The 13,265-nt window shown below is 42.1% G+C and overlaps 1 protein-coding gene across 28 annotated transcripts in view; it reads right to left on the reverse strand.

The window, feature by feature from the left end:
- DLGAP1 (DLG associated protein 1) overlaps positions 1–13,265 on the reverse strand; it is an 822,007-nt gene that overhangs the window by 113,483 nt on the left and 695,259 nt on the right. For all 28 annotated transcript variants that reach the window (XM_072949181.1, XM_072949175.1, XM_072949174.1 and 25 more), the window contains 2 exons: positions 12,198–12,375; positions 8,554–8,794 (listed from right to left, as the gene is read on the reverse strand). In XM_072949181.1, the coding sequence (XP_072805282.1) occupies positions 8,554–8,794; positions 12,198–12,375 (419 nt within the window). The remainder of the gene's footprint in view (positions 1–8,553; positions 8,795–12,197; positions 12,376–13,265) is intronic.

The following is a 13,265-nucleotide window of genomic DNA, read 5'->3' on the forward strand; positions in this document are numbered from 1 at the left end:
ATTTCCTGTAAATAATTATTTCTAAACAAAAAGTTAAAAATAAAAGATGATGGAAAGAAGTTCCTTGAAAATAATAAAAGCTAACGTTGAATATCACATCAGATTTCTGGCCATAATCAACATTTTAGAAGAGAAGAGGGTCCTTCAGAAGCAGAGCAGTGGCTGATATGGACTTACTAATTTTCCTAAATTATAAAATTTAATTGTGGGGGAAAATGTAATGGGATAAGAATATCAGATGGAAAGAAAGTTCAAGGTCGGCTTTTAAGAGAGAAAGGATGGTAATCTTACATTCAGAATGAGCTCCTGTCTTTATCAGATCTGATATTCCTTGTCAAGGATACACCTCTAAACGACAAAACTGGTTAAGCAAAGTTAATTTTAATAATATACATATCCCCTTGAAACCATAAAACTGAAAAAATATTGTAGGGATAAAACCTAAATTAAATTTTGACAATTTGTCATATTTTTAGAGATAATTTAGACTAGTCATTTTCTTCTGTAGGTTAAGTGAGAAGTTATTAGACTTAGTATTCTCAGTAATACTGATAATTAAAAAAATTTTTTTAATACTGATAATTGACAAGGAAGGGTAAAAAGAAAAAAGGGTATCTTGTATGTTGGTGGAATTTATATGTCAGTAGGACACCAGCAGATGGCAAAGAAAATTTTCAGAGTATTAATAGTTACATGATCATTGATTCATCATTATAACAAATACAAGACTTTTCTTATACAGTTGCTAATATAGTAAACTTATGGTACTTGGTACCATGGTATTAATTTGAGGCAACTCTCTTTTTAAATAAGGACACTTGGCAGCAGTAATGGCTACCCTGAACGCTTGACAGAAAGTCAGAGGCAAAAGTAACAGAAATATGAAACCGTGGCTCTTGGATCTACCAGCTGGAGCTGGGAAGGGCTGTCCAGGTGCCAGCATAAATCGCATGTACAGTTTTCAGTTGCTGTTGTTTTGCTGTATTTGTTAACGTCCAACATTAATTAGATCAGCAATGTTGGACTTTGAAGGCTTTAAAAAACATCAGTTTCTTCTACTATAAAATAGGGTCTATGGAGATATCAGATAAAAAAGTGAATTTTTAGGTTCTGTGTTGTCATGTCATTAATGTTTTGAGAAATTTCCCATATAATAAATATTCACATTAAAAAAGTCTGATTTTCTAATTTGTGTTTTCTGATTGACATTTGGAACTGGGTTATGAATACGTAACCCAGCCAAGAGACCAGCCAGGTCAGGATTAAACTGTTGTAGTATTTTTTTACTTAGTCCACCTCTGATCATTTCATCAGCCACATGACAGAATTTACCACCTGCTTAGTTTACACGTGAGTTGGTAATTCTTTTTTCCATTCAGTGCTGTCTGACAACACTATAATTTGATCAAGGGATTGGCTATTTGATTGTGAAATCCGCCGTCATGTCAAAATGACAAGGGGTAATAGGAAATTTTAAACCCAGAGAGTATTTTTGTAGAAGCTTTTTATCTATTCATTTCAATTTCCCTTAATTTTTTACATCTTTAATTTCACTTCAAACAGCTATTCCAGGGTTAGCCAAAGCAACATTAAAAACCATGCCATTGGTAGGTGATCAAAACAGTTTCTCTTGGTGGGTAGGAAGGGACAGACTGGGATTTCAAAACGTAGAATAGATAAACAAGATTATACTGTATAGCACTGGGAAATATATACAGGATCTTGTGGTAGCTCACAGCAAAAAAATGTGATAATGAATATATATATGTTCATGTATAACTGAAAAGCTGCTCTACACTGGAATTTGATGCAACATTGTAAAATGATTATAACTCAATAAAAAATGTTAAAAAGGAAAAAAACAGTTTCTCTTAAAAAGAGGGGTTTTCAGGAATTTTTACGGAAAAACACAGGTTTCAAACATGGCTGGGGCTAAATGAGTATTTGTGGGAAGGAACGTGAGAGAGAAGAGTTCCTGGGCCTCTCATTCTGTAGACAGACTGGAAGGAAATTATTTCAAGGTACACTACACTTTACTACGCATTTATTAATGAGAGGATTTAAGAGCCTGCTCTGTCACTAGCTGGGTCAAGCTGTATAAACTCGCTAAGCCTCACTCTATTTTCCTGTATGATGAAACGGATGGTGTCCCATCCCATACGTGTCATGGAGTATTCGTTAGGATTACAAGAGATTATCTATGCAGCTAGGTCATAATGCTTTATCAAATACTGCTCAAAGGTGAGCCATGAGCATTATTATTAAACTAAGCAGATGGAGAGATTTGAACTCAAAGACAAGGTAGAGGCATTCTGTGTGATTTATTCAGTGCTTCCTCGATGACGATCTCATTTGAACTGCACAACCACCCTAAAGGCCAGAAGGCCCTGGAGCCCCATCACCTGGCCGCATGACAAGTGCTCAGATGGGCAAAGACAGATTTGTGGGCTGTCTACGGAGCGTGGTCCCTCCAGGCTGGGCACTCTGGCCCCGAGAGGTGATTTATGTACAGCAAAGCCACTGGAGGAGATCAAAGCAGAAGATACTCCTCAGACCCTTTATCTCCCTCGGTGTCTAACACGACCTGTGTATTTTATGACTTTGGAATATTTCTATTAGACTGCAAAAGAATGCCACCTTGAGGGCCCCAAAGAAAGAAAGAAATATTATAATCAAAATTCTTCCAAAAGTCATCACTGTGAGTTTTCTGAGCTATCAAACACAGAGAAGGGTGTAGCTCAGTGGTAAAGTGTGTGCTTAGCATGAATGAGGTCCTGGGTTCAGTCCCCAGTAGCTTCATTTAAAACAAGAGAAACCAAACAGAGATGTTACCTCGCAAGAAGCATACGTAGGTTGTACCATAGATCTTTCCCTTTTTTCTTTTTATTTTTCTTTTTTTGATCTAAGCCTCCTAAGATGGGAGGAAGTAGATGTCTCCAGTTCTACTTGGACATTTGGAGAAATTCAAGGAAGGGGACTCTCAAAAGCAGAGGGACAAGGAACCAGTCCACGCAAGATCGGAATATTTGTGACTTGATCTTATCTTGAATAGAAAAGAAAGGTTCTTTGTTTAAAAGGCTTCTGACCGATGTCTGTCCTTTGGACTTCTAAACCTTCCCCTCATTGTTTTATAAAAATGACCTATTAATTAACTTAGTGTTTGTTAAAAGGAAGTGAGCTTTCCCGGATCTCTAAGGATTCTCCATTAATTTGTAGAGCTGGGGCCCAAACAAGCAAAGGGCTAGGGCTGGGTGCCCTGAGCTCTTATTCTGACCTTGCCTCCAGTGAGGGGCCCAGCTCAGCACTTTGGGCCTTAGTTTTCCTATCTTAATATGGGTCCTGTGGATTAGATCAGGGGTGACAGCCTTTTCCAGTAAAGGGCCAGAGAGTAAATATTTTTGGCTTTCTGGACCACACGGTTTCTGCAGCAGCTGCTCAGTTCTGCTGTTAAAAGGCAAATGCAGCCACAGACAATATGTGAACAGATGGGTGACTTTGTGCCAATAAAACTTTATTTATAAAAGTAGGCAGTGGGTTAGATTTGGCCCATAGGTGGTCACGAGCAGACCCTGAATCTAAAAAAGCTGAACTCATAGAAACAGAGAGTAGAGTGGTGGTTCCCAGGGTTGGAGGGCGGAGAAAATGTGGAGACAGTGGTCAAAGAAACAAACCTCCAGCTAGAAGATGAGTAAGTTCTGGAGTTCAGATGCACAGAATCGTGATGACAGTCAACAATACTGTTTTACACTCAGAGTTGCTAAGAGACTAGATCTTAAATGTTCTCACCACAAAAGAGAAATGATAATTATGTTACGCCGTGGAGGTGTTAGCTAGCACTATGGTGGTAATCACGTAGCAATACATAAATATATAAAATCAACGCATCCCACTCCTTGAACTTACTCGATGTAATCTGTCAATTACATCACAGTAAAACAAGTATTTTCTGCATCTTCTCTCACCTTTTTGTCTTTCCATTATTGAATGTCTACTATGTGTATTGCAAATATAAATCATTGCCTTCACATTGCCCTGTTCAAGAGCTTGTGTGTTTAGGATTAGTTGGTGGTGGTGGATGGGGGGGGGAGCAGGGTGTAGGGGACTGGAGTGTAGGGGACTGGAGGTAGGTTTCATGTGATCTCCTAGATAGGATGGCTGCCTGGCTGTGATGACCCAAACTTGTGAGAACTCCTGGGATGTTAGCCCTGACCTCAGGCTATCTAAAAGGGTAACTGCTTTTGCAAACGGAGCAAGCCTTGAGTAGGTGTGTCAGAGCTGGAAGAGCGTGTCTCTATTTAAGTGAACATATGATCTCTCTTGTAAGGAAAATCAGACTGAAAATAGGTGCTGTGAGCAGCATGGCCCCCAGACACACTCAAGAGGGCAAACGGTGTTGGCTCCCGCCCAGAGGGATGCCCTGTCCCAGGCTCTCACCGCCCTGCCCGGGGGCTCCCAGAGACCAGTTCAACTCCATCCACTTCTAAGAGCTTCCCCTAATAAAAGAATATGGCACACAGGCAAAACTTCAAGAGCAACAGTGTGGCATAGCATTACTCTTTATAAAAATTGTATTATGGCTACATAAAGCTTGTGATTTCAAAGTGAAAACTTTTCTTGAAAGACCAGAAAATCATCTGTCATGATAGTTTGCCTATTTCTGTCAAAGAGTATTATTTTAATTCAGATATTATGCTGGCTCTTAAAATCACGAAAAGCAATAAATGCTTATTCAAAAAACCTCCCTCTTTCCATTCCACCTGACCCTCCCACCTACTACTTGCTGGGTGATCACGGCAAACGATTTATTGTGTCCTTCCTGACCACGTACGTGTCTGTGGACCTGTATGTGTGTGTCTACCGGCGAGACAATGTTTTTGCTTATTTTGGCTCCTGGGATCACCAGATTCAAGTCTGTCTAAGCTACAATGTGATAATGCTTTTGATAGACCCCAGATGCTTAGTGCAGGAAGTAAAAAGAACCCTCTTAAATGCATACAACTGCACACAGATACTCTAAGGAGGCCAGTCCGATCTGCTACTCCGAAGCGGAGGTGTGGGTATATTACTAGCAGCAAGCTCTACTTTTCCCTGAAATCTTCAGATGATTGAAGTAAGGGTGTTTGTTTTCCCTTACTCATGGGGGTAACTGTCCACTTTAAATTTTTACTTTCCTGCGATAGTGCTAAACTCCTAGTCCCAGGTGTAATGATTTACATAGAAATTTGTTGAATCTATTAGATGGAGAGATATCTGGGTGCTTGAAACAGATAAGCTGAGATAATATAAGATTCTGTCATAGTTAGATAAGCCAAAAAGGCAATAACCCAAAAGATGCATCACTATAAACCACTCCTTCACTCAGTTCCTGATTGGCCCCAATTTGCTAGGATAAATCTCTGTTAATCCTTGGTCCCATTACTGGGGGCTCCTTAGGGCCACTTAGAGCCAAGACCATCTTCATGACTCTCCCGTGTGGCAACAAGACACTTTTGTGGACTTTGCAGATTCATTTTGCTAATGCGACAAAAGGACAAGGCTGGAAGAGAAAAGCTTACCTAGTATATTTTCTTGAAAATTTGAACAATTTAAAATGGCTGACCCCAAAGTCAAAGCCTTAGAATGTGGACTGGGGTGGGGGAAAAGTTACAGCTAATCACTGCAGTTGACAAAAATGAAGAATTTTTTTTTCTGAGCAAAGGGAAGTTTAGGAAAAATGAAATCTGTTGTGAGCATCCAAGAACAATGAGCAAAGGAGAAACTGGCGTCATGTCCTAGTGAACACGGATGTAAATTTGACCTTGTTCATGGGGGAAATGGTTAAAATTAGAGCAGTGATTTCCTGATTTCCATTCTTTCAAAAATTAGTAGGTCCTATGAGAAAGTAGATTTTCTGTGTTTTCTACAGGATATTATATTTGATTGGATGTCAGAAGGAAACCAGTAGAAGAAGAAAATTAATATGATAGCACTGAGATCATGTGAGAGAGAGAAGTAAAATTTGTGTGTTTGAGAGAGAGAGACAGAGACGGTGGGGTGAGGAGGGAACATAGGATTTATGACAACAGTAGAATGAAGGGCACAGAATAACATAAAATAATGACTTTTTTTTTAAAGAACAAATCTATGGAATAGAGAAACTATAAAAAGTGCTATTAGAACTTGGAAGGGCTTAGAATCTACCATCATGTTTAGTCCTTAAATTGCTCATTCTTCCACGGCTGTGAAGGTGACATACCAGAAGGCTTAGGCTGATGACTAAGGGTGAAGTCGCCAGCTGCCCTGTACCGAGATCTGCTGTTTGATGCCTCACCAGTCCCAGCAACAAGCCCTATCTTCCTGCCCCGAAACCCCGCAGCTGCAGCCGAGCCTGGAGCCTTCCCACCCAGGCAGCAGCAGGGGGCCGGGTGGGGCTTAGGACCAGGCACAGGGAGCCCAAGGTGGAGAAGATGCAGTCACCTCCGCCCACAGAAGGCCTCTGGCTAAAACTCCTGCAATTTAATTTATATTCTAAATGGAACAGTAGAGGACTCCCTCCCAGGCCCCACCCACCTCCTTCTCTGATAGGCTCGTCAGCTTTATCAAACACTCCAAACACTACAATTAATTTCGTAGGTCCCATGTGCTATTCAGGAGATACTTATACTACAAAACGATCCACCATGTATCTGAAATTCACATTTAACAGGCAACCTGGATTTTATCTGATGACTTGATTGTTTGAATTCTGGGAACCCCCGGGGTATCTGGGAAGGCTCTTAGGGAGGTCAGAACACGGGTATGTGGAGTAAAGAGCACTGCACAAGAACTGATGCAGGAGGTATCAGACAATTATCTCTTAAATGACAAAACACAAAATCCTCTTCGCTGATCAGAAACCTGCCATCCCAGAGTCTCTTGTCACTTTACCCAAAACACTGCCCCCTGAGGAGGAGGAGGGAGTCAGAGGCCCTCTTCCTTCCTCTGGCCCTTCTGGGCAAGGATCTGCATTTTGTGTGTTTAAGGAGCAATTTCAGCACAGAAGAGCAGCGGGCGGGCTATGAGACCGTTACACAGAGGAAGGGACCGGACACCGGGGAGGGCTGTGTGCGGGGTGCAGGCGGGGACACGGCAGACACCAAAGACGCAGTGACGCCAGAGAGGCACAGGCAGAGCTTCAAGCTACACTTACTGCACGGATGTAAACACGCACAAATATGCCCATGAATGAATTAAAAATGCCTGCGTTTCCTGAATCAACCTTCCTTAATTTATTAACCTCACGCCTCGCCTGAGGCTATTCTTTCAGAATTTCCTAGTGAGCAAGAATGCACATCCACCACCTCTGGTAGGTGACAGCCAGCCAGGGCCAGAGTTGCGGGGCCAGAGCAACGTCTAGAAGCATTTTTCCCCTTAATGCTGAAATCCTAATTTTCATTGGCCCAGAATGATTTCCTATGGTTTCGCCTCTAATTTTTTTTTTTCAAATTCCTCTCTCAGTCCTGTATTTCTAGTTAGTAGGATTTCAAATCAGGTTTGAGGGCCTATTAATATTAATTCTCAAACTTGTAAAAATTCTAGGCCATGTGATAATGACTGACGTTTGAGGCACTTAGAACAAAAATTGAATAATATTCTGGTACAGATTTTTCCTTCTCATTAATTCATTATTTATCTTGACTCTTGGTTTGACAGTCTCTTTGTAGAATTACTCTTTACTAGAGTTATGCTGAACTCAAAGTTAAGACTAGTTAAGGTGGAGGGGATATTCTTCTTGGACCCAAATGTTATTTGGGAAAAAAAAAAACCACCCTGAAACTCAAAAAACAACACATACTCTGTCATACATAATCCATGATTCTATTCCTAGGCAGCTTCCAGGACCGTGGAAACCAGTTAAGCGCTTCTGTGTCTCTCTGACTCAAATCTGATAAAAGTACAGTTTATGGGCACAAACCTAAATTCGGTTTAGAGGGAAAAGGAAGTGCTGTGTATGTATAGATAGGAGGTTTTGAAATCATGAAATAAATTTACCTTCTATTCTAATAGAAGAAAACTCATAAAATGTGCAATCAGTGTTACTAGATCATCCATTTCTTCCATATTTTTTCATAGTGACATTTCAGGTCTTGGGAGATATTTTGGGATTAAAAACGCATTCCAACTCCATTTATGTTCCACAATCAGGGGTCACACCCTTAGAAGTCAAGGCCGGATTATGGAGAGGAAGAGTTAGTGGGGACGAGCCTGCCGGCTCCAAGGATGCTGTGTCGGGGTCTTGGGAAGACCCCACCCCACCCCCCGGGCTGCCCCCTCTGGTCCCATAGTTGCAGTTTCCTCTGCTGACACCAGAGAAGGAGATGCAGAAAGAAGGGGGTGCGTGAATGTGGCCAGAGGCTGGGGATGGAGGCGGGCAGGGAGGCAAAGCCATCGCTCTGCAGGGCGCGGTGGCGTTCGGCTCCCCGGGACTGTGTGGTGACAGCGAGGACGCCACGTGCGGCGTCCAGGGGCCGTCGTGCCGCAGCCGGCGCGCGGGGCCGGGCGGGCGGCGGCGCGGGGACGGCTGCGCCCACTCACCGGTGCTGCTCTGGATGGTCCTCACGGTGGTGGTGGTGCGCGGCGGGGAGGAGGACCGCAGGGACACGCACTCGTCGTCCTGCGAGCAGCCCTTCTCGATGGCGCGCACGTAGCTGTGGCTCCGCATGCGGAAGCAGCCGGGCATCGGCAGGTCCAGGGCCTCCACCGCCTGCGACTCCAGCTCGCTGAACACCGACTCGCACACCGACTCGAACTGCCCGTTCACCTCCATCTCGCTCACCTGCCGGCGAGAAGGCTCCGGTGACGCCGCGCTCCCCCGCCGGGGAGAAGCCGCCTCGGCCCCAGCATCTCCAAACTTCATCCCCGGCAGAACGCCCCGTCCGTGACGTTCAGCTCAAATGCGTTTTACTTCCTCTATCTTACAGACCGCGATTAAATGGCAGCTCCTTTATCATCAAGCAGACAGTTAAATTCTAGAGAACGAGAGCTTTGTTTTCAGGACGCAAGGAAGTGTGGGGTTGGGAAGTCTTTCTCCATTGCACGCCCGAGGTGCTCATTCATTCCCCCTCATTTAGAAATGCGAACCTAGGGGGCAATTTGGGGCCCGCGGTCAGAGCACATGTATTTCAGCGGAACCGTGTTTAGTACAAACGTTTAGAAACTAGTATTTTTATTGTGCTTCCGGAAGTGACCAATTCGTGGAACCATTTCAGTGTCGACTGGTGCTTAATTTAGTGCAAAGTATGGAAACAGGCCCTATATTTTCTGGCAAGATACCCACATTCTGCGCAAAAATAGGCCAAACCTAGATACGTCAAAACCTTGAAAAGCACTATTGGGATTTTCAAACTATCTACATATGACCTAAAGGAGGTTCCACTCTTCATTATAAAAAGCTGACATAGCCCACAGGTTGTTTATAAATGTGTTTTAAAAACCTTCCAAATGGGGTCTTCCTTTTTTGAGGAATTACTTTTTATTTTCTTATATTCCTCTGACACAACTTACATTGGATTTGAGCACCACCTTAAAACAAAAAAACAAAAAAAAACAAAAGCCAACAACTCCGACCAGATGTTTCAATCAGTTTCTCACTTTGCAGCTGACTTGATAGAGGTGTAGGAGCAGTCTTCAAATTTCTACTACCTTCTGGAACTTCATGTGTCTAATTTCTTTAATACCAAACTCATGAGTAGTTGAAAATTTAACAGATTAAACTATAATTTAACTTAGAGCGTATGCTGAAAATGATTGCAATTTTGACTCTCTTCATTTTGTGTTATCTGAAGATGCTCTCCAATAATGACTAATTTCTTTAAACTTCAGATAAAAAAGACTAATTATCTTAGGCATATCAAGTGGAAAAGAGGCATGTATTTCTTAATAATAATTCTTTGCACTCTAAAGTAGCATTTTATACTGAAGTATACTTTCTCTAATTTGGTATAAAACCCCCGCATGTTTTCAAGGCTAATAGTTCTGTATGTCCATATCGTCTGAGTTCTCCCCCTTTTTATGTTGTTAGGAGTCATTTACACCCCATGCCTAGATGCATTCATTCATTAGGGGCTCCAAAATGGTTTTATTCCTCCCCCCCTTTTATTGAAGTATAATTGATTTACAATGTTGTATTAGTTTCCGGTGTACAGCATAGTGATTCAGTTATACACATATGTATATACATATTCTTTTTCTTATTCTTTTTCATCATCAGTTACTACAAGCCACTGAATATAGTTCCCTGCTATACAGTAGGACTTTTTTTTTTTATCTATTCTGTACGTAGTAGTTTGTATCTGCCAATCCCAAACTCTCGATTTATCCCTCCTTCCCCTCTTTCCTCCCTGGTAACCATAAGTTTGTTTTTTGTGTCTGTGAATCTCTTCCTGTTTTGTAAGTAAGTTCTTTTGCGTCATTCTTTTTAGATTCCACACATAAGTGCTGTCATATGGCATTTGTCTTTCTCTCACTGACTTCACTTAGTATGGTCATCTCTGGGTGCATCCATGTTGCTACAAATGACATTATTTCTTTCCTTTTTATGGCCGAGTAGTATTCCATTGTATAAATATACCACAGCTTCTTTATCCAGTCACCTATCAGTGGACACTTGGGTTGCTTCCATGTCTTAGTTATTGTAAATAGTGCTGCTGTGAACATTGGGGTGCATGCATCTTTTCAAATTAAGAGTTTTCTCTGGATATAAGCCTAAGAGTGGGATTGCTGGATCATTCGGTAACTCTATTTTTAAGGAACCTCCATACTGTTCTCCATAGTGGCTGCAAAAATAGTGTTATTCTTAATTTCACCGATTTTTATAGTCACTAGTTGGAATATTTTTTATATAAAGAAATGCTTCCTTTTCTGTTATCTGGTTACTTAGTGGGTTTAGTTCATGTAGGTACAGCAGGATGTTTGATTTTTTTCCTTTTATTTACTAATTTTTAAGACAATAAATTTGTTCTCTTGTATCTACCAAGTGTGATCAATTAATTTTTAAAAATATCAAAATGAACTTATAAATTTAAAAATATTTGGTGGTTTTAAAATTACTTCAATGGTTATTCTTACTGAACTCAAATTTGTCTCATCTTTGGCCAGTGGGAACCTCTTAGGTTGTCTCCTGAGTCCTTCTGACATGAGACAAGTGGCCCTGAGAGCTTCCTTAACATCTGGTGTGACAAGGTATTCAAAGCTCATCTTCTATCTTTCCTGCCCAGTCCTGAAATCAGTACTTTTCCCAAAAGCCTTTTCTTCCTTTAGTGGGAAATGGTATCTCAGGAATGCAATTTGGATGTCACAGCTGGGTTGGCCATTGTTTCCAGGCCTCTCAGGGGGCAGGACTGTGGTATGAATACCTCTAATGCAAATTCAAACTGCAGTGTTTTTCCGTGGCTTCTTATATATTTTACTCATATCTTCATTCCATATGAAAAACCCTGGTTTTCTAGGACGCAGAAGATGACAGGACTGGGAAGCTCTACAGTTATTCATTTGCTTCCTGCCACAGTACATGCACATCAGTGCCGGAACTGCATCCCAAGGCCACCACTGCCCATACTGTTACTGAAAACAGCTCACAATTCCTTTTTTTATTTTTTATTTTATTTTTGTTAGGAGGGATGTAATTTGGTTTATTTTTAGAGGAGGTACTGGGGATTGAACCTAGGACCTCATGTATGCTAAGCATGTGCTCTACCACTGAGCTATACACCCACACTCCCGCCCCCCATTATCAAGACCCAGTTGAAGTAAATAGGTCCTATGTGGCTTCCCCATGCCTAGGCCCCGTCTTGCTGGCCTGCTGAATACTTGTACTTTTCTGACTAGACACTGCCTTGGTTTGGCCAGTGATGTCTACTACCCTGTCCTTCTATCCTTCAAACATCCTTACAGCTGAAGCCGCCTCCATCCAATGGCAAATCTTCTGATGCTGACTGACAGCTAATGAATTTAGGCGGACTCCCCCGCTATGTGCTTTACCGTCTGCAGAGGGCCCCTTCCCTGCTGGTCGACTGTTGGTTATCAGGTGCCTGTTGTGGCTGAACACATGTAGTGTTTACACCCGACCCCTGGCTGACCCATCAGTGCCACTCGGCGGCCGACAGCCCCCTCATGTCCCGCCCTCCGGGTTTCCGCCCACCCTGGTGCAGACCCGGCCGGCGGCACCCGCAGGGGCTCACCTGGCTGATGGTACTCATGGCTCGCATGTAGCTCTCGTTCCTGGAGCGGAACTTCGGGGACGTGAGCAGACCCGCAGGGTCAAGGCTGTCCAGGCTTCGGTTGATGGAGACTTCACTGACCGCCCTCAGGTAACTGTGACTCCGGATCTGGAGTTTGGGGGAGTGTTCATTGGAAATCCTGGAAGAGAACAACGGAAAATGTGTGTTTAGTCATTTTACAAAATGCAGGCAGGAATAAGATCTGGCAGCCCTGTGATTGACGCGTCACCCTGAATCCCAGGCAGCTGATGCCTCCTGTGGCTGCTAAACTCCCTCATGGGGTCTTGGAAAGAAAACTTCTGCTGGGAAATCATTGAGATCCAATGACATTAGAAAGCAACTGTAATTCTTTCAACCCATGAAATCATTGCCCCAGTCACATTTTCCTAGGCATCCTGGAAGTGAGGTTGTAGCTGTCACTGCCCCGCCCCAGAATTCTGCCCCATGTAATTTGCAAGCTTTTCTTTTGTACCCATTCCTCTTCTGTGCCATTTGTCTGTTTTTGGAGTTTCTAATGACTATAAGCGAGTGTCTATCTAGAACTGTATTATTATCTCTAGCTCTCAATTAATCTTTTTAAAAAATTTATTTTATTTTATTTTTTATTTTTTAATTCAAGTATAGTGAGTTACAATATGTCAATTTATGTAATGAATGCAGTACCCAAATGAATAAATTTGCATTACTAGCAATAACTAAACAATAATAACTAAAATGAAAAATTTACTCAAGGGGCTAATAGCAAGTCCCTTCTTGAAGAAGAATCAGTAAACCTGAAGAGAGATTATGCAGGCTGAGAAATAGAAAGAAAGGGAATAATGAGAAATGAACAGAACTTCAAAGACTTGTGGGACGCCATCAAATACACCAACATACATGTAACTGGAGTTCCAGAAGGAGAGGTAGACAATATATTTGAAGAATTGGGGATCAAAAACTCCCCAAATCTGATGAAAACTCTAATCTACATGTCCAAGAACCTTGAAAAACTCAAAATAATAAAAACTTAATGAGACCCACACCTGGCCA

This window comes from Vicugna pacos, chromosome 24 (assembly GCF_048564905.1).
Source record: "Vicugna pacos chromosome 24, VicPac4, whole genome shotgun sequence".
Taxonomy (NCBI): domain Eukaryota; kingdom Metazoa; phylum Chordata; class Mammalia; order Artiodactyla; family Camelidae; genus Vicugna; species Vicugna pacos.